We start from the raw sequence: 22,377 nt of genomic DNA, 5'->3' as shown, positions 1-22,377 counted from the left end.
GTCTGACACATCTGAATTAACCGATTGACAAGTGTTTCAGATACTCTGCTAATCCCTGGGAATACAAAGAAAGGCAAGAAAAAAGTCCCTGCTCTCAAGAAGCTTACAGTCTAATGGAGGAAATAATAGAGTGCAAACAAAATATATATGATATATTTAAGAATAAACTGGCAATAGGGTTAGAGGAAAATCAAACAAGCTGTAAAGGAACTACCAAAGGAAAAAACTGATCCTGATAGATTCACAAGAAAACTCTCTACTTTTGAGAGAACAATTAGTATTCTTAAAAATAGGGCATCAACCAGTCTCCAATGCCTTTGAAGAGAGGTGATCCTAATACCTAAATTAGAATGGATATTCTGAAGCTGTTTTATTTTAGTGCTTTATCCAGCATTCTAATTTCTTTTATTTGCCTTAAATGGCACTAAAATGCTTTTCTTCTTAGATTCAAAAATTCTCTTGATATCAAAAGACAGCATTAATCATAGATTAAAACAAATGTTTTGTTTTTAAAAACATTTTGGCAAACTGGAATCATTTATGTGGCAATCTGTTTTCCTTTTTTGTGCAGTATCAGTTACAGTTAAGATTTTGATAAATCAGAAAAGGAATTATTATTTAGATTAATAATCATGAGTGATATTTGACTATTATGTCCTGAAAGAAATATTTAACCATTAATTTTGTAATGTAATTGTTATATAGGAGCGACCTCTAGTGGTTCTAATTGTGCTTTGCAGAAAATTGTTCAAATTACTGAAGAAATTACATTTGAGCTGAGTGTGAAGAAATAACTTTACAACATAGCTTCCCTAGTAAAATAATTTAACTCTTTGGCCAGTAACTAGTTTCTTCAATTTTTGAAATGGAATATCTATTATAAAATAATTGTTTATGTGTGCACACACAGTTTGATTGTCACTCTTCAGCATATATCTTTTTAAAATCAATTTATTTTGTATGTCAGCTCAGGTAATCTCTTTTTTTTATTTAAAGGCTAAGTGACTTGCCCAAGGTCACTCAGCTAGGCAATTATTAAGTGTCTGAGGCCATATTTGAACTCAGGTCTTCCTGATTCTAGGGCCGGTGCTTTATCCACTGTACCACCCAGCTGCCCCTATTTAGCATGTACCTTGATCACAGTAGTGGTGCTTATGAATTTTTCTGTCTTTTTTTATGTAATGGAAATTGTATATTTTGATTGCATAATTAAACAAATATATTAGTATTTAAAATTCTAGTTTCCTCTGATAGGAGATATTGAAAGATTTTTTTTGATGAACTTAAATATAATTTATGCATGCATTCAAATCTCACTGAGAAAACTATGTATAGTATTATGTAAACTATGTAAAGTATTCACATACTTTCTATTATTTCTAGCTCTCTCAAATAAATTGCCTGCAAATGATCATTAATTTCAGATATTTGATATTTAATTCCTATTTCCTCTTTCCAAGGATCGTGTACAAAAAAGTTTTCCTCATCCAATTGATAAGTGGGCAATAGCTGATGCTCAATCTGCTAATGAAAAGAGGAAGCGAAGAAATCCATTATCTCTCCCAGTAGAAAAAATTCATCCTTTATTAAAGGTAAAGTTGGATTCCTCCTTTATTTCTCAAAAAAATAATCACTACTAAGATACTTAAAGATATTTTGCTGTAGTTCTAATAACTTGATGAGTCAAATTCCTCTTTTACAATTTCCCAAGATATAGAAGAATGTGTTAATTGGTCACTATTGCTTTTAGTACTCTGATAACACTAATAATAAAACAGATTGAAAGCCACTTAATTGTCTGTGTGGACTTTCCATATCTCATGTCACCAATATCGTCTTCTCCAAGGAAGGATGCCAAAAACCTTCTTCCTCATTGCTGTATGCTAATATTGCCTAGTCACTAAAAGTTTATCACAAACTTATTAAATTTTTTATAAAGAACTGTTCTGTAAGATTGTTTTCAAAGTACTTTAAGCTTTTTTTCAGACACAAGTTCTTGTGGTCCAAATATTCCCATCTATTCTTTCTTACAAGCAGAAAATATTTCACCAAAATGATTTTTAAAAATTGTACTGCTTTTGATAGGATACCCATGGGCTAACTTGAGTTTAAATATGAATAAACTGCTAAGTGATTCCTCTAAACAAAATTTATAAGTTCTAAAAAATTATAAGCATTATTACTTTGACCAGTCTAATTAACTAGACATCACTCAAGGTCATCCTAATAACCACTGTTATAGGTGAGTATGTATCTGTAAAGAAGGTACCAAGCTAAGGGGTTCAGGGATAGATTTCTGTGGGGGTTTGAGGTTGGATGGGGGAGGGGGTTGTGAATGACATCTTTATTATCAGGAATCTCTGATAGAAACTTATGTTTCCTTCAATTATGGATTTTTCAGAAATATGCTAAGAAAGACATAGACTTCACCAAAATGCCAAAGAGATCCATGACACAGAAAAGGTTAAGAACTCAGGCAAATGGAATAGAAACTTCTATTTGCTCCTTACCAAGTCTCTCTGATTAAATTGGTACAAACTATGAAAAATTACTAAATTAGCAATGTATAGACAATTTAATAGGTCTTTAAGAAAATTGGGGAAAAGTGGTACATGCTATCTAGCACCTCCACCTTTCCAGTCCCTCAGGTTTGCAACCTAGGTGTCATCCTCATATCCAACGTGTTGCTGAGGTCATCAATTTCACCTTTGCAGCTGCTCTTGACTAGTCCCCTTTCCTCTCCTCTGATGCTGCCACCATCTTGGTCTAGGCTCATGTTATCTCATGTCTGCTGGTTGGTCTGCTGCCTCAAGGCTCACATTACCTCATTCAAGTGATTTTCCTAAAGTACAGGTCTGACCCCCCCCCCCAAACTGTCAATTCCAATAATTCCCTCTCACCTCCAGGATTAAATACAAAATTTTGTTGGATATTCTAGGACCTTCATAACCTATCCTCCCACTGCCTTCACAGGCTTCTTATACCTTTCATTTCCACTTCAACCAAAGTGACAGTATTCTCCTGGCTATTCACCAAATAAGACATCCCTTGGTTCTGGGCATTTTCTATGGGTTCCCCTTATGATTGGAACTTTCTCTGTCCTTTGCTCTGATTACTCACCACCCTGACTTCCATCTTATACTGGAATCTTTTCCCAATTTCCCTTAATGTCTAACACCTTCCCTTTGTTCATTATTTCCTATTTATCCTGTGCATAGTTTATTTGTGCATATCTGTTTGCATGCTGTCTCCTTCTTTAGAATGTGGGGTCCTTGAGGAGAGAAATTGTCTTTTGTCTTTGTATCCTCAGTATTTACCACCGTGGCTGGCACATAGTAGGCAATGTGTATTGACTGAGTGACTGAAATAACCATCATTGCAAGTCAATCCTAACAGAGCACGTGCACACACATACATCACACACATACATCACACACATACATCACACACATACACACAAATATATATATATATATATATATATATATATACACATGCACACACATACACATACACACATACATGTTTGAGTTTCCAGTCCAGTCTACTAAAGAATATTTACCAATACATAGTTTGTAAATCATATTTCCAGACCAGTTACTTGGGGGATGTTCTGATTTGAGGAGCACAAGAGTAGTTGTTCTTATGGGATCTTCCCTTCTGTTTTTTTGCATAGAAAAGTCTCTCAACAGGTAAGATTCTAAAGTGGGGGAGGACTGCCTTGGCCATAATTTACTTTATTTCAAATATTTCTTCCATTTAGGAGAGATCTTCTTTCTCTGTTCCAAATTTTGTTAACGTGCTTGTTATGAACAGCTTAAGGCTAAATTTTATTTTAAAAAAATATGAATGTTGTATTCAAATAGGCTTTAATTGAAGCCTGGGTGAACAGACATTGCTTCAAAGAAGTGTGGCACTACTTTTCTCTTCTACATTGTGTTAATTTTACTCCATTTAAATATTTCTCTTTTTATTTCACAGGAAGTTCTAGGGTATAAAATTGACCACCAGGTTTCTGTTTACATAGTAGCAGTATTAGAATACATTTCTGCAGACATATTAAAGCTAGTTGGAAATTATGTACGGAACATACGACATTATGAAATTACAAAACAGGACATCAAAGTAGCAATGTGTGCTGATAAGGTAGGCAACATATGCTTTTTTTAAATAATAATATTTAATTTTTAAACATAAGTTACTAAAGAAATATTCAGATAGAACTGTGCTGTTATCTAAATGTATCTGCTATATGTTTAAATATTTATTTTATATTACCTCTTTTGTGAAGCTATATTGGGATTAATCTTACTTAGATCAAATGACCCCTTCTGCTAGAGATTGTCCCTTGCTCCTCATTCTTTCTCTGCACTATTAGTACCTTCACTTTGAAGTTCCTTCAATTTGCATTACATTTTGAATATGAAATTATTGTGAATTGTCTGCCCCTTTAGCAGTGACCTTATTCAGGGCAAGACCTGTTCTTGCCTCATTTGTTGTATCCTTGGGGATTAGCATAATATCTGCTACATAGTGTGTACTTTAATCAATGCTTCTTGACTGACTAATAATTATAATATATGATGATAATGATGATGTTAATATGAGAATTTATATTCTCTTTTCAGTGAAGATTTTTAAAATGTAGTTTTGTTGAAAAATTTAGAGCTTTTTTAAAAAATTACAGTACTTTTGACATTCATTTTAATTATAATAAAAATCTTGCTTATGGCATTTTATATTTTACAAAATTCATTCCTCATAACAACCCTGAGACAGTCCTATGCTAGTGACACAGTGGATAGAATGTTGGTCCTAAAGTCAGAAAGATGCATTTTTCTGAGTTCAAATCTAGCTTCAGATATTTGCTAGCTGCATGACTCTGGACACGTCACTTAATCCTGTTTGCCTCAGTTTCCTCATCTGTCAAAGAGCTGGAGAAGGAAATGGCAAACCACTCCAGCATCTCTGCCAGGAAAAACCCAAATGTGGTCACAAAGAGTCAGATAAGACTGAAAACAAGTTAACAACAAAATTATTACCCATTTCACCAGTGTGGATACAGAAGGTCATAGAGATTAAACATAGTCATATGGGTAGTTAAATGAAAAATTCAGGACCTAGACTCAACTTTCCTAACTAATATCTTTCCACTTTAATGTAACACCATGTCTGTACTTTTTCAACTTTTAAAATTTGTTCAGATAACTGTGAATCTTATTCATTTAAATTTCAAATTTGATTTTAACCCCTTAATTAATTCAATTTCTTTTCTATATTTTTATTTATTATAGGTATTGATGGATATGTTCCATCAAGATGTAGAAGATATAAATATATTATCCTTAACTGATGAAGAACCTTCCACTTCAGGGGAACAAACATACTATGACCTGGTAAAGGCATTTATGGCTGAAGTTCGACAGTATATAAGGGAACTTAATCTCATTATTAAAGTTTTTAGAGAGCCATTTGTCTCCAATCCAAAATTATTTTCTTCTCACGTAAGTATTATTACAAATATAGCATGATAAAAGCACTATAATCTGGGGTTTATTGTCATATAAGCCTTTGAAAGTAGGATATAGAATATTCAGAAATAGTAATTTTTTTATTTTTTAAATGAAGCTGACTTTAAGCAAATGACCCTAACTCCTGTTTTCCTTGAAGTTTTGATGTTGTAAGCTTTTTAATCCTCTTCTACTTTGGCTTTTATGTTATGATTCTATCTCACTTCTCTGTTATTCTTGTTCAGTACTTCTTTCCACCACTTATCCCTAAAATGATGCCTTTGCTTATATCTCCAATGGTGATTTCCTCGCTTTTCATGCCTTCTGTTAACAACTTTGCACTGAAGACTAGAATCTGTGTTCATCTGTTTTTCTCTCTACCTCCAGGTCCTGGCCCCTGAAATCAAATACTGAAATTCCAACTGCTGCTTGTATTTCTTCATTTGGGGGCATATTGCAACCTCAAAATCAGTATATCCCAAAATGAATTTATCTTCCAACTGAAATCCACCCTTTAAAATAACTTCTCTTTCTTTTGATGGTTCTATCTTTATCCTCTTCATCCATGCTCATAATATCAATCTCATTTGACCTTTTCTTGATATCCCTGACCCCTATGAAGAGGCATCAAGGTTTGTTGGCAAAGAGTCAAAACTAGAGGTCTGACTGAAACAATGACTCAGTGAACTCAGGTCATTTAACTTCTCCATAGGTGCCTCTCAGGACTGGTAGAGAGTGCTTCTTTTCTCAAGAGTTCATCAGCACAGGACCAGCCAAAAACAATAACAGCAAAACCCACTTCACCTCAAACCAATTGGCAGGCCCCATTGGTTTTGCCTCTGTTGGTACTTCTCACCTCCAGTCACACTAATAACTTTCATACCCTCAGCTCTTCTTACCTAGACTGTTGATGATGCTCCCAAAACTGTTTCACTTAAGCGCAGATCTGACTGGGATATTTCCCTTCTCATTGACCTTAGGGACTTTTTTTGTCTCTGGGATAAAATCTTAGCCCACTGGAAACTGACCTTTCTTCCCAACCTTCATTAGCCATTAATCTCCTTGCCTCCCTCCCTTCCTTCTTCCCTCCCTTGGCCATCTCTTTGATTCTCACACCCTTCATTTCCTCTTTCCCCACCTTTGCATGGACATCTTCTTCAGCTGCTTCATGGAATCCTTCTCTTCCTTAAAGATATAGCTCAAGCACCATGTTCTCATGAAGTCTTTTTTTTTTTAGGTTTTTGTAAGGCAAATGGAGTTAAGTGGCTTGCTCAAGGCCACACAGCTAGGTACTTATTAAGTGTCTGAGACCGGATTTGAACCCAGGTACTCCTGACTCCAAGGCTAATGCTTTATTCACTATGCCACCTAGCCGTTCCTTGAAGTCTTTCTTAGTATTCTGCTATTGCTAATAGCAGATGCACTAAGATTTAGAATAATAACAAGACTCATTTGATTCCCCTCCACAACCCTGTGAGACAGGTGCTATAATTCACAGATAAGGAAACTGAGGTAGACAGACCTGAGTGAATAGTGCAATCCTCACAGTATCTGAAATAGGATTTGAAGTGAGTTCTTCCAGCCTCTAAGTTCCATATTCTCCTCTATGCCACTTAGCATAAACCTTCCTGCTAAACTACCACTCTAGTCTGTTGGATTTATTCACTTTTATACATTTTATTGAGCATTTCCCTCATTAAGCTGCGCTTTCTAAGAGCAGGAATTTTTTTGTTCTTTGTATTTGTATCCTCAGAGTCTAGCACCTACTGCACATTAGACATTTAATGCTTGTTGATTGACTATGATGACCATTTAATTGCTCACCCTTTTGTCAGGCATGCCTTTTATTATTTACTCTACCACCCAAGTCATCTTCTTAACTCATCTTTCTCATGTAGATTCCCCTTCACTAGAAAGTCTCATCTCTTATCAAATAAAATAGAAACCACGGATAATCTTGACACTCAAGATCCTCTCTTCAGTTCAATTCAGATAACATTTGTTAAGTGCCAGTTGTCTGGAAGGCTCAGTATTAGACACCAGAAATACAGAGTGGGGGACATTGTACCCCCTGCTGTCAGAGAACTCACATTTTTTTTTTTTATTCCTGGTGATAAACATGTATGGATCAATGAGGAAGGAGATTACCTCAATCTGGGAGATTGAAATTGCATTTTGGACATGATTTTTTTTCTAACTTTCTAACTTTTCTCATTTTTTTTCTAACAGTTAATTTTTGCTAACATCATAGAAAAAAAATGAGAGTAGTAGTACCAGTAACAGTGACAGAGTCATAGTGATGGGAGCATTTATATACAGCTTTAATTTTTGCAAAGTGCTTTACCATTACTGTCTCATTTTATTCTTTCAACAACCTGGGGGAGTAAGTTCTGTTATTATCTCTATTTTTACAGATGAGAAAACTGAAGCAGACAGAAGTGACCTGCCCAGGGTCACACAGATAGATAGTAAGTTTCTGAGGTCTTCCTTACTCCAGATCCAGCACCGTATCCACTGCATCACCTAGCTGGCTCTCATTACATGTTGAATTGAATTACATGTTAACTCTTATTACATTTTTTTTAAACATCAGTGATACCAAAATTGTAGTTTATCCAGCTTGAAAGATGAATCAGCTGTTCAAAAAAGTTTCAGTTGCACATTACATTGTGCCACGTTTAATAGTTTTTCAATAAGCAAATCTTTATGTGGAAATGGAGGAAATAGAGGGCTAGAAAAATTAATGAGTTTGTCAGTAAAGAAGTTAAATGATTGTTTTAAAGGGTTAGGAATAAACTGTTATGGGAATTATAGTCACAATCAACAGGGAAGGAGAAGCATCATCCAAATAAGTAGGTGGGGGGTTGGCTAAAACCCAATATAATTTATTGTTGAATTTAAAGATATAATTGAATATCAGGAAGTTGGCAAAGCTCTGCAGCATGGAATATGCAGTTGTGACTAGTTAAGATTCAAACTCCAAGGTTAAACTGAAGTAATCTTCATCAAGAGAAGATGAGTATAAAAGGAGCTAAGATGAAGAAGCTGATCAAAGTAGAGTTGCCATTTCAATGCATCTAGTAATCAGTTTTTGAATGAGCTTTAAAGGTATCTTATGCACCAAGAGAAAACAGCTGGATTATGTGATGTCTCTAATCATAGCCTAAGACTATTGATAATAATTTGGTTGTCAATTTAAAAATCATTACTAGAATCACTTAGTTAACAAGGATTTCAGTATTTATATGTGCTAGGCACAATGCACAGTGGTGGTGGGGGGCGCAAAAGGCTCAGATTTCAGAGGAGGAACAGCAACAGGGAAATAACTTTACAAATGAAATCTTGGAGACAAGGCTTTAGCTGTGAGATGAGTAAAAACTGAAGGTGGAATTTGAAATAAATCTTAAAGGAAGTTAAGGAAGTTAAGAGGCAGAAGTAAGAAAACAGAACATTTTAGTCATGGAAACAACCAGTGAAACTCATGAAGTCAGAAGATGCAGAGTCTTTTGTGAAAAATACCCAGAACCCCAGTCTGGCTGAACACAAAGGGGAAAGGTATATAGCTCAGGTCATTAGAAACTTTAAATGCCAGGCAGAGATTCATGTTTGGTGTATATCAAGGTGACAAGGAGCCTCTGGAGTTTACTGAGGTGAGGAGTAAGACCTGATTATAGCTATACTTCAGGAAAATCACTCTAAGAGAGAGACATTTCTGATACCCTGCTAGTATAATTAGGAATTTAGCATTATCATCATTCAGAATTTAGATTTTATTCATTTAATAAATCATCATGGAGGATCTGGTCATAAGGTACCTGTCACAGTTACTTAAAAGTATCTTGGACCAGAACAAGTATGCTTGAGAATGTTGCCTTTTTAGACTCAGATCTCTAGGCTCTGGAATATGCTAACATAGGACAAATTAAATACTACTTCCATTCTTAATGGATATCTGGTCTCATCAGTGTGGCCATTCCTTCAAAGGTAGAAGTGCCAAGCCATTTGTTCCTTTTAATTTGTGTGGTTCTTTTCTATATCCTTTCATGACACTTTCCCCAGATAAATAGTATTTTTCTAAAAATAGGAAAGCAGAGTGGATACAGTGCTAGACTTGGAATCAGGAAGACTTAAGATTGAATCTTGTTTTATATATTTATTAACTGTGTGACCCCGATCAAGGTACTTAAAAAAAGCTCTTTGCAAACCATAAATCTGTATATAAAGTCTAGCTATTACCATTATTATTATTAATTATTAACTATCTCAGCTAATTTCTAAACTGAATCAGAAAATCTGCTGTGATTACAAAACTTCAAGTTTTCTATTAAACACCTAGGGACATATGTATCACAATTTAAGCCAAAATAATTTTATATTTAGGTGTGTGTGTCTATCTATCTATAATCTATCTATCTATGCATCCATTTTCTTTTCATTGTTTTTCAGTTGTAGACCTAATCTATGCCAATGTTGGCTCACTGTTTGCAATAACTTATTATATTCATGTTTTTAACTTCTCACGGTGCCTTTGTTTTTGTTAATAGATGTTTCATCTTTACAGGATGTAGAAAATATATTTAGTCGTATAGCTGATGTTCATGAACTCAGTGTGAAGTTACTGGGCCATATAGAAGACACTGTAGAAATGACAGATGAAGGCAGTCCCCATCCATTAGTTGGTAGCTGCTTTGAAGATTTAGCAGAGGTAAGTGCCACAGTAAGAATTTATTTTTGCATAAAATCTATAAGAAAAAATTATAGTGGAATCCAGCTTTGGTTTCTTATTCATTTACTCCCATAACTCTGAGTTGGCTAATTATCTTGTTCTGACACACACAAACACATACCAGCTGCTCTTTCTACCTAATGTATATGTTTTATTTCCAATATATGTGAGATATATATTAAAATTTGAGATCTTTTGTTTGTACATTACCTTCATTTCCCCTTATATTTCATTTCTCTCCCCAGCTACAGGGTTGTCTATCTCTTACAACTAAAAATTAGTTCAGCAAAACTAATCAATAATCAAATCTTACAGTGTATTTAGTGCTTCAAAGCCATAGTCCCCAACATGTGCAAAGAAAGGAAGATGTATGCTTATATCTCTTCTTGTGCATAAAAGGTGCTTGATCATAATAAAGGCAGAGAATTCAGTTTTAATTTGAGGAATCATTGTTCTTTCCTTTTCATATTGTTGTAATTGTAAACTTTGTTTTTGTTTGCTTTTCTTTGCCTTAGTTCATGCCAAATTTTCCCATGCCTCCCTATTGTCTTTATATTCACAGTTTCCATTTGTCATTACATAATATTTTGCTCTATGTACTGCAGTTTGTTTAGCTATTCTCTGCTCAAAAGACATCTACTTGGTTTCGTATTCTCTGCCACTTAAAATCCTGTTATACATCAAGACCTTAGAAAATCTATTTCTCCCCAACCATAAAAAAGAATAAAAGAAAACTTCTTCCTGCTGGTGAAAGATACTGGCAAAATGATCTCTTCCAAAACTATTCTCAGATAACAAGGTCAAGGGAAACAGAGCTGAGATACCTGAACTAAGCCATACTCTTACATTGAATCCATCAACAGGCACTTAATATGCACCTTGTATTGTATTGGTCATTGTGAGAGACTACTGGAACTAGCTCTTTAGCAGATGAGGGGAATAAGTTAGAAAACTGAATGCCAGGTCCCAAGGAACTCAGGCTTCCCAGGGAAAAGCTGTCTTCCTTGAAACAGCCAGAAAAAGTATCAGTGCTAAGAAGTCATGGGCTAACTTTTTCTTTACCTGTTCATTCTTCTCAATTCCAAGACTGCTTTCTTTACTGCTCACATTCCTAAACTAAAGGTCTAAATTTAGGGGAAATTTAAATTTTAAAAAATTCTCTATTTCATACCTGATTTAACACAAGAGTATGCAGAAGTTCCAGTTAATTCTTTTGTATAGTATTTGAAACCACTACTTAATATTAATCATTGATGAATGAAAATCTGCAATATGAATAAAAATTCCAGTGTTAAATGCAAAATTCGATTATAACTTTGGTTTGGCTATTGTTATTATGTGGCTATCCCTTTCAAATATTAAAAATCCCATTAATAATAAGTACTTTTGCTCTTCATATTAGATTTATTTGTGCTTAAGAATCATGAAGAAAAGTATTGTACAATTTAACCATATAGTAAGGCTAACTAAACGTAATTATCATGAGTTGCATGTAAAATCCGAAAGTTGTACTTAACTTTGAACTTGTGTCTGAGTTTGGGGCAGGCAAAGTCAGACTGTGATAAAGCTAAAAGATTAAACAGATCAATTAGGAGAAGGCACTTGATAACTTTTTTTGCTATTCTAAATTTGATCTGGTCAAGTACCAGACCTTCTAGTCTTTACATCTTCAGTCAGAAAAGATAGGAATGCTTTCTAAAGTCTTTTCTTTACCTGTGAACAAAATTGCACTGAGAATCATTCATAAATCTTAGCTCTTATTACCTTTGTAATATAACTGATAATCAGGAAGTCAGCTTTATATTTTTTCTTTAGCATTTAATCTCCTGCTTAACTTTATCTTCTTTTCCTACTTCCCACTACTACTTCTTTCCAGAATTTACATTCCTGGAAACTGATGTGCTGCTCATGCTTTAGGATCAAGAGCAACTTTTGTACAATTGTCTCTCTTGTCATAGAACTCTTCAAGGTGTGGTATGGCCCAGCTCATGGGTCCTCGTCATTGTAATTAGGGCATTCTTAAGTCCAGTGACTTCCTTTAATTGTCATTTTTTTCCCCTTTCTAACTAGTCCTAAAATCAGAAGTGTATTTCACTCCTCCAGCCTGACTAATCCCACAGAACATGCATGGTGGCAAAGGGATGATTTAGATTTAAGGGTTAATCTACTTTAAACCTAAATGCCAAATTCTGGAAATTAATGTTATTTTTAAAACATGCTTAAAAAGAGATAATGGTTTCAAATATGACTCCAAAAGCAGACAGTAACAGAAAAAGTGTTAGAAATCTGATTTAACAGAACATCCTTACCACTGTTCTAACCTTGCCAGGAGAAGACCCTTCTGTGGGAAAATGTCTCTAAGCAAGCTATTTTGTTTGGCCTTGCCCATATGGTTGGTAGGATAATAACAATTAAAACCAAAATGATTTTCTTTAGCTTTCTGAAAATACTATCTGCAACATAACTTGAAAAATGATCTTTATGAATTAATTATTTTTCAACATTTATCTGAAAAATGAACACAATCTGGATTTTCTTTAATCCTTGAAGTACTTTAGGTTTTTGTTTTTTGTTTTTTTTTTGGTTTTTGGTTTTTTTGCAATGCAAATGGGGTTAAGTGGCTTGCCCAAGGCCACATCACTAGGTAATTAAGTGTCTGAGGTCACATTTGAACTCTAGGGCCTGTGCTCTCTCTCCACTGCTCCACCCAGCCACTCCTCCCTTGAAGTATGTTAAATGAAAACAATACAATGTTTAAATATAATAGTCAAATAATGCTAAACATGAATTGATTCTTTTGCCCTATATCATGAAAACATCTTGAAAATATGAAATTCTTAAAAATTTTAGAAATGTTGGAGCAACTATACCCCAGATTATCAGTGTGGAGTAGGGGGTAAAATGCCACCCTTACATTAGTAGGTCTGTGTCCAAAAGGTGGTTTCCGACACTCACTAGCTGTATGCCTACTAGTTCCTCATCTGTAAGGGAACAACAGTATCCATAATAGTTACTTCAAAGGATTGTTGTGATGCCCAGATAAAATTAGATTTAGAAAGGATTTTATAAACCTTAAAACCCTATAAAAAAGTTAATTCTAAGGGGTGGATAAGGCACCAGCCCTGGAGTCAGGAGTACCTGGGTTCAAATCTGGTCTCAGACACACCTAGCTGTGTGGCCTTGGGCAAGCCACTTAACCCTGTTTGCCTTACAAAAAAAAAAGTTAATTCTTTTACCCAGAACAGAAAGTTCAGTGAATTGCCTAAGGTCACACAATATTAAGTGAAAGAATTTGAAGTCAGTTCTCTAATTTCAGAGCATAGCTTTTTCCATTGTAGTGCATGGTCCTCTAAATATGTTTTGTGAGCTTTAGAGCATTTGATCTGACATATTATAAATTTGCTTTCTATTTACCAGATAGAAAAGTATAATCTTGATACCAAGGAGTATACCTGAGATATTTACTTTTTATCAATATTTTGCATATAAAAAGAAACTCCTTTTTCTCCTAAGATGGACAGGGAATTTTATAAGGTATAGTATAGCCCCTGTAGAGCTAAGTCAAGACATAGTTTAATCTATAACTCTTGTCAGTTTTATAGCCTATAACAAATAGCAAGAAAGGTAGTTCCTTACAACCACAGTTTTAAAAAAACTTAGTCCAGCTGTTTATGTACCTATAATTATATTTAGATCTTGTGGTAGCAAGTGCTGTCAAATGTACAAATCTTTTACCATATTTGTAAGAAATGATACATTCCTTAATTTTGTTTATAAAAATACCATAAAATAGTAGAATCTAGATATGATTTTATTTTTAAAGAGAATATGATAATCTTAGACTTTATCTCCAATGAGAAATTTTTATTGTAAAGTATTTATTTTCCATGCTTTTTGTTTTCAAAGGAATTGGCATTTGATCCATATGAATCATATGCTCAAGACATACTGCGCCCTGGTTTTCATGACCACTTTCTCAGTCAGCTATCCAAGCCTGGGGCAGCCCTCTATTTACAGGTATCGTGATTTTTATATGAACTTGATCATTGTTATAGCAGCAAACAAACAAGGGCTATAACCATATAAATCACTCTCTTTTCTAGTCAATAGGTGAAGGTTTCAAAGAAGCCGTTCAGTATGTTTTACCCAGGCTACTTCTAGCTCCTGTGTACCACTGTCTACATTATTTTGAACTTTTAAAGGTAAGAAACTAGTGTTGTTCAATGATGAAATAATTTAGGAAATTTCCTTAACAATAATAATTTTCTTATTTCCTAATGAATCATTTCTGCATATGTACTATAATGTTCATATCTTCAGAGTAAACCTAAACTAAATATGATTGAAGACTCAAGAAAGGGGGAACATTTAGTTTGAAAAGTAGTTTGCAAAGTGTTTGTTAGATCTTTTATCTCTTTCCTAGAATTTCCATCTATTTGATTTTTATATCTCCATTTTCTCCTTTAGCATCACAACAGAAAATTGAAGGTTGAGAAGGATCAAGAATAAGGAAAGACCCCCCATTTATATAGGCCAATTTTGTCATTTCTCCAGTCATAGAGCTAGCTATTCATTCATTGCTTTGAAACTCCTAATTATCATTCCTATAAAATTCTTTCTTTATAGACATAGAATTCTAGATACTCAATTTAAAAACTAGCTACAGAGAAAATTTGTTTTTCCAATCATATACTACAATTCTGCTCTCTTAAATCAGATAACATCTTAAAAACAGTCTTTAAAACTGGATCTCTATCAGTAGTAAAGAAGATTCATTTAATAAACATATATTAAAAATGCTTACTATAGTAAAGGCATTTTGCTAGTTATACAAACACAAAAATAATCTCTCCAAGAAGCAAGGAAAGCTGAGCTTTAATTCATATAAATTGAAATACAACAGTACAAGTAAAGGTCTTATGTTTTAAAATTTTAACATTCTTTTTTCAGTGAAATGGACTACTTTTACAAGGTAAAAATATAATAGATAAATTTCTTCAGTTTCTTAAATTGTAACCAAGTTTGAAGAGATTACTGTATTATTTATATATTTTCCTTGGTCCAAATATGTGAATTCATCACTCTAAATAAAGGTTTCTCTAGTAAACAGCCTCCTTCTCCCAGTGAAAATCAGCAATTATTCTGACTTCTCAAAAGTCAAACAGCCTAGATATGTCAGAAGCAAGATTAATCCAGATTATTTTCTGTCAGGTCAGATTTCTACCACTAAGCTATGCTGCTGCTCTTCTCAAGTCAGTAGTAACTCAGTATTAGCAAAACATGAAGACTGAGTTTATTATTTTTTTAACTAGATTCTCCTTTTGTGAAAAGCAAGTAATCCTAAAAAAGAAAAATCACAAAAGATATTTTTAAAAAAACCAAAAAATTTCTTAGTTTTATTTACTGTTAGGAATAATTATTACATTCTCTAGTAGTGGTTGATGAGATAATCTTTTTATACTAGTAAGAGAAAAATGACAAGTCACACAATTTCACCCCTTCTCCTCCATTCTTCTCTTCTTTGTGAATTTTATTTTATTGTGGTAGGTGGTTTGTTGTTTAGGATGATTTTTTTTTTTTTTCTGTAGAGGGAATTAAAAGACAATTAAGGAGATAGTGGATAATCTGTGGGCCACTTTTTAAAGTTACATTGCTTCTTTTTGCTTTTACATGATATTCACTGCCAAATATTCTGCTTTTCTTTCTCTATCTAGATGTCCTTCCCTTGTACAGATTCTTTAAAATTAATTCTCAACAAAACCAACCAACGTTAAAGTGAATCTGGTAAAATATGCGACATTATCCATGTCTTTTCATATTTATCCTTTTTCAGGGCTAGTCTTCAGTTCTATTTTTCTTGGTTGTCTTTTTATTATATTATGTAATCTTTGTGTCTGTCATCTCATCTTAGCTTTACCAATAGAGATTTCTCTTATTTATCCCTGTCTTACCCCTCTAATTTAGCCTCTGTTTATCTCCCACTTGAACTTCAACAGTGGGACAGACTTTCCAGATCTCTAGTTTCTCCCTCTTCTGGTCTTTCCAACACTTTGTTTCCAGATTACTCTTTACAACAGATAGGTTTGATCACATCATTTCATTGTTCATATATTTTTCAATGCCTTTTTCTGACTTAACTTTCAGATTCTTTAATCTTTCATTCAAGATCTCACACAATTTGCCTTTAGTCTATTTTAAATCTATTTCATCTGTCTTATCCCATGCTTCACATGCCCCATTTCATATACTCTGGCCAATTAAATCACTTGCTGTCTCCTTCTGAAATGTTGAGCATTTTTCTGCCTCTTTGCTCATGTTGTTTTGTGTACCTTGACTATTGTGCCCCTATCTCTTCAAACTGATGTCTTATCTTAAGTGTGTAGTTAAAATACTTTCATTTCAAAGAAAATTTCCTTGAAATTAGTACCTAGAAGTTTTAATCTGATTGCCTATGTTTAAATTTATCTCTTTTACATACATTAAAGCTACAGGGTTAGTACAAATTACTTTCCCAATTAGACTGTCATCTTCTAAAGGACATGGCTCCAATTCAGTATCATAATAAGCACTTACTATGTGAGAGACACTGTGCTGGATATAGAGATACAAAGATAAAAATAAAAAAATAGGACCTTCCCTCAAGGAACTTTACATTCTGTGAGGGTATATAACAGGTAAACTGGTAGGTAAAATATGAGCTACTGTAGCAATAAAGAATAGTGATAACAATTTCTATTAGTGTATGTAATGAACAAAATGAATATTATTACTATTTGTTTTTATTTCTCCCCTAGCTTTTCCTGGAAGGAAAAAAGAAGGGAGGGAGTTTGGATTAGATCTGTATAGTGGGAAAAGTGCTAAATATGAATCTAGTGAGCCTGAGTTCCAGTCCCATTTCACAGGTTTACTATTTAGGTGACCCTGGGTATGTTACTTAACTTCTAGATCTGTTTCCTCATGTGTAAAATGAAGGAGTCGTATTAAATAATGTTAGTAATTCCAACTGGAAATGTGTGATCCAATGATCTCAAGATTTTGACATTTTCATTCTACTTCCCTTCCATTGAATCTAGTTTGTAGTTGTATCTTAACCTCAATATATTTTATTCATCATAACCAAAATGAAACATGTTCCGCAATACAAAGTATTACTCTAGCTTTGAATTCTCACCTTTACCACCCAATGAATAGATCTGACCAGATTGTGCTTCAAGACCTTTTCATTCTGCTGACTTCACCAAAACCTTGTCCTATGTGGTCCATAAAACCATGGGTTAAAATGAAGACTCAAAACTGCTTTTGCAACTGACATTGTTGGCAGGTGCACAATTGCTTACAAACTCCTAACTTAAACTTTTCGGCCCCATTTGAAACTGGGGTTCATGGTGTTAACTGAGAAACACAAAATGTCGGTTGCACAAGATTCTGGAGTCCTAGGCTTTGGTTCATATCTGCAGCTGATGCCTGCTTGCTGTGCCATTGTGGACAAGCCAGTGCATCTGCTAAGGCCTCAATGTCTTCATCTGTAGGGGGAGAGTTTTGGATTCGATGTCTGAGTTGTCTTCTTGCTCTTAATCTTTGATGACCCGGTTGTCTGTACATTGTGTTTACAAACATTTATTTGCCTTGCTTAGTTAGGTATATTGCTTAGGCAATGTTTAATATTATACCTCTTAAGTGTCCTGATATTTTTCAAATTTAGGAAAAGTGTCTTCTAATAGAGCCAAGACTAGGCGTTGCCAATCCCTTGATCATGAAGCCAGACCTAGCTGTGTCTGGAAGACATCCTTAGAACTCCTTTTCTTCTCAGAATACTAAGGAGTTAAAGGAAGTTAGAGAGCCATATTTGGCAGCTTTCAGCAACAACTAACAATCACAAATTAACCATTGTTCTCAAGAGAAGCTTAGTGCAAATAGAAAACAGTAACTTCCCACAAACGTTGGGACCCACAGCCCACATCTTGAATAGTAGTTTCCTTTCTGGTCCGTATGTATAAATATTCAGATGTATAGTTAATTCTCAAACTTTGCTTTCTTGCCTCCACCTTTCCTCTTATCTGTTAGCTGAATGTTGAAGAATTATTTAAGTTAGCTTCTTATTCCATGAAGAGATGGAGAGATCCAAGATAAAAACTGGGAAATCTAGACTCTAATAGCAGCAGCCCTTTAAGATTAATGCTATTTGTGGCAGTGGGTAGGACACTTTGAGAGTAATTATACCCCTTTTCATATAAGTGATGTCTGGATTCCATTTGCTTAGCAAATCTACATTTACTCAGTCAATTTTTTGGCTAGGACAGAGACTTTGCTTTAAACATTTCTATTAAACACTGGAGGATTTTTCCCTCAATATAAAGGTATTTCTTATAAATATTTCCTTGTAAAATATTTCATTATATTTTGTGTTTTATAATCATTTTTGAATGTGTAAAATTTCCATGACTTTTAAATTTGTTATTATGTTGACAGGAATATCTTAACTGAAAAAAATGTAAGATTACAGTAGCTTTATTTTAAAATAGTATTCATATAAAATTTGATTTGTTTAGTATTTAAAAGATTTTAATGTTATTTAAAATCAATAGTATTTTCTGTTCTGTAGTTATTTTATTTGAGTTCTCAAGTATACACCCAGACAAATAAAACAAGTCTTTCAGGACTGTATTCAACTCTTTAATTTTTAAGATTACACTTTCTATTTTAATGTAATAGATACTATTTCATATAGTCAAGTGACCCTATTTTATATAGTCAAGAGAGATGTATTTTCCTTTACATACAAGATATTGGAAAGGTATATCATTTATTCATACACACAAATGTTTTCTTGGTAATTTGTTAGCTGTGCTTGAAAGCATTCTATTTTTGTCTTAATGTTTGTGATGCTTCCTCATTCTGAGTTGTTGAATTTCAAGGTATTTGTTAGTTCATTATAGTAGTTTAATTTTGTGCATGAGATCAAGAACTCAGCTTTAAAATTTGAAGATAACTTTGATCAACATTGGACAAGTTACTTAACTTCTTAGTCTTAATTTCCTCATCTGTAAAATGAGGGGGTTAGTCTAGATAATTTTAAGGTATCACTGTGTCCTCTAAAGCTGTCATCCATAAGCATGATTCTATTCTTCTAGTAAGCGCAAAGTTCTAGTTTAAAAAAAAATTAATGGTAGACTAACTGAACAGGAATATAAGCATTTCTAGATTAAGAATCAAAAATAAATGACATTAAGGTTGTTAGGGATTCTTACCAATGAAGAAAATAAGAGAAATGGTAGGAATGTTGCTCAGGATCTCTTCTTCTTAAGTATTTTCTTCAGGATTTTTTTAAAAGGTATTTTTATGTGGAATGGATCTTTAGGTGATGATGATGTTTGTTCTTCATTCTCAAAAGACCATGACATCAGAGAGGTGATGTCATGACATACACGTGAATTGGATTTGAGTGATGGGGATACTCTACTAAGTTATCAACCACACTTTCTCCTCCAGAATCTTCTGGATCTATTGCCCAGACATGAATCAGGACAACTGGAAATAGATTTGAGGCAGTCAAGGTTAAGTGACTTGTCCAAGATTATATAGTTATTAAGTGGCTGAGGCTGAATTTGAACTCAGGTCCTCCTGACTACAGAGTCACTATTCTACCCACTGTATATCTACCTGCAGGTATTTATGTAGGGAGAAAAAAAGAATGTTTGGATATAATTAAAGGAATAATACTACTAAAATGTAATGATACAAAATTAAATTAAGAACAAACACAATTAGAAATCTTATACTTCAGAAAAACAAAGAAATCATACTTCAACATGGAAACAGTGTAAAGACTGACAAATTGCTTTCCGTGGGGGGGGGTTGAGGGAGGCAACTGAGATTGGGGGGAAAATTGTAAAACTCAAAATAAATAAAATCTTTAAAGGGGAAAAAAAGAAATCTTGTACTTATAAAACTGCTGTTTCAATGTTTCAGTATTTATCTTAGCAATGATGTTGATTTTCATAAAAGGCTCTTCTTTTTTTTTTCTTTTTTTCTTTTGCAAGGCAATGGGGTTAAGTGACTTGCCCAAGGTTATATAGTTTATTAAGTGTCTGAGGCCAAATTTAAACTCAGCTCCTCCTGACTCCAGGGCCAGTGCTCTATCCATGGCGCCACTTAGCCACCCTTTTATAAAAGGCTCTTGCTAAAGACTCCTCCTTAAATGCTTAGACTGTTGATTGTACTATAATTTAGTAAATTTAAAAACTTTACCAGATATTTGAATGACTTGACTTGTTATAGACCTTAATTTTTTTCCCCTAGTTTTTTATTTTTTATTTTTGCTAACATCACAGCTACTACAAAAATTTTAGACCAGAATATTAAGCATGGGAATTTTAATGGAAAAGGTTTAAACATAGAAGTTTAAAACTGCAGTAGATTTTTAAAAATGTAAAAATTTCTCTTTTTCCCTCAAAGTTAAGTATTGTTTGGGGGTTAAGGTTTCTTTTTTCCCCTAAAACAGTAACTGTGATTTTATTGGTCTTGGAATGTCTTGGAGAGGATCCCCCTCTATCAATGCAGTTCAGCCCTTGCTTTGCAACTTAAAATCTTAGAAAGTTGACTTCAGGAACAGAAATTCTTCCCTGTCCATCCCATCCATAAAGTCCCAGCTAGAGAAATAATTGCATAATGAATGTTTAGTTGCAAATATTTTTTCCTAATAAAAGGTCTTTTCCTCAATTTGTGGCTGTCGCTTTGCAGGCCCCTGCCTAAAAAAATAGTTTTAAAATGCTGTAGGTATGAAAATTGTTGCTACTATATGAAAGTTCCTTTTTTTAAACCACTGCATACTCTTATTTATAACTTTAAAAATGGGCTGTATCAGGAAATTTTACATATAGCCGAAGAACAATTACAGCAACTGATATCTTATTGCCAGAAATTAAAGTTAGAGAGAAGGGTTATAAAATCAAACTTCTCTCTCAAGCCAGTAGAAGCTCTATCTACTTAGTTTTCTTTCCCCTTTTCGAGGGAAAAAAAAAAATAATTCACAAGCATTGACTGAAAATGACCTGCCTAGACCCTGGCCATAGATAAAGTCCCTGACTATGGTACAACATATTTATTACAAGGGCTATAATAAAGAGATGAGAGTCTTTCATTCCATATTTTCCATTTGTCATCCCAAGTCAACTAAACTGCTGTATGAAGCAGATGTGGTTGAAGAGTTGTTTTTTTTTCTTTTTTGTATTTTCAATTTCCTTCTCCTCATAGCCTTTTTTTCATTGGTGGGTTCCTGTTCAGACTACCAGGATCCTTTCCACCCTTCAGTTTTTTAACTTGCTTTTCCATTATTCTTGCATTTTGTAGCTCTTCTTCAATGTTTGTTATGGCTGTGATGTCTACAACAATAGGAGGGGAAACAGTGAAGGGCTGCAACTCAGACTCGTCAGGTAGGCGAGAGAGCTGCTAATGTTTCAATAACTAAAAAGTTAGGCCTAGTTGGATCCCTATGAGGAGTCCAAATTTGGGGAAGTTGGTTTGTTTTTGTGCTATTTTATTTTTGGATTCTTTGCATTTCAGTTTTTAAAGTTTTTTTTTAATTTGTAGATCTTTTACCTTTTGTCTTTTCCCCTTAACTTACTTTAAAATATTTCCAAACAAACAAACAATAAATCAATCCATGTTATTCCCTACTCAAAGAAAAGGGTCAAACACTACTTATGCTTATTTACATTGTAGAAAATAAGCCTCAGGTTTAGAAGCAGAGTCCAATTTTTCTTAACTTACCTTGTACTTTTGTCTTGTGATGATTTTAACCAAACACGAAAATTTTGCTAATCCCTTTTTAAAAAAGAAAAAATGAAATTCACTTTGTCATCTCATTCGTATAGCTAAAATTAGTACTTAGTTTTTGTGTTTGGATCTAAATAATTATCTCAAGTCAGGTGTGGGGGGGCAGGGGTACAATATTTGTTTATATGCCTAACTACTTAGTTAACATTATTTGTCAGCATTTTGCTGTTGCTGTAGTTGATAACCCTTTGTTTAATTCAGAGTCTAAAAAGGATTTAAGACTTTTAAATGTGTCTATTTAGTAAAATTGCTTTCATAAAAGACTATATAAAATATAAAACACTATCATTCCAAAATATTCAAGTC

General features: G+C 33.8%; 1 protein-coding gene across 2 annotated transcripts in view; it reads left to right on the top strand.

Annotated features, from left to right (window-relative positions):
• The window catches only part of SOS1 (SOS Ras/Rac guanine nucleotide exchange factor 1), a 180,315-nt gene that overhangs the window by 84,407 nt on the left and 73,531 nt on the right, over nt 1-22,377 (top strand). For both annotated transcript variants that reach the window (XM_074204280.1, XM_074204271.1), the window contains exons 3-8: nt 1,461-1,592; nt 3,982-4,146; nt 5,295-5,504; nt 10,072-10,215; nt 14,143-14,253; nt 14,340-14,438. In XM_074204280.1, the coding sequence (XP_074060381.1) occupies nt 1,461-1,592; nt 3,982-4,146; nt 5,295-5,504; nt 10,072-10,215; nt 14,143-14,253; nt 14,340-14,438 (861 nt within the window). The remainder of the gene's footprint in view (nt 1-1,460; nt 1,593-3,981; nt 4,147-5,294; nt 5,505-10,071; nt 10,216-14,142; nt 14,254-14,339; nt 14,439-22,377) is intronic.

Source organism: Macrotis lagotis, chromosome 1, assembly GCF_037893015.1.
Source record: "Macrotis lagotis isolate mMagLag1 chromosome 1, bilby.v1.9.chrom.fasta, whole genome shotgun sequence".
In the NCBI taxonomy this organism is placed as follows: domain Eukaryota; kingdom Metazoa; phylum Chordata; class Mammalia; order Peramelemorphia; family Peramelidae; genus Macrotis; species Macrotis lagotis.
Note: the sequence above shows the minus strand (reverse complement) of the source record. Positions and strands in the feature narration are given on the sequence as shown.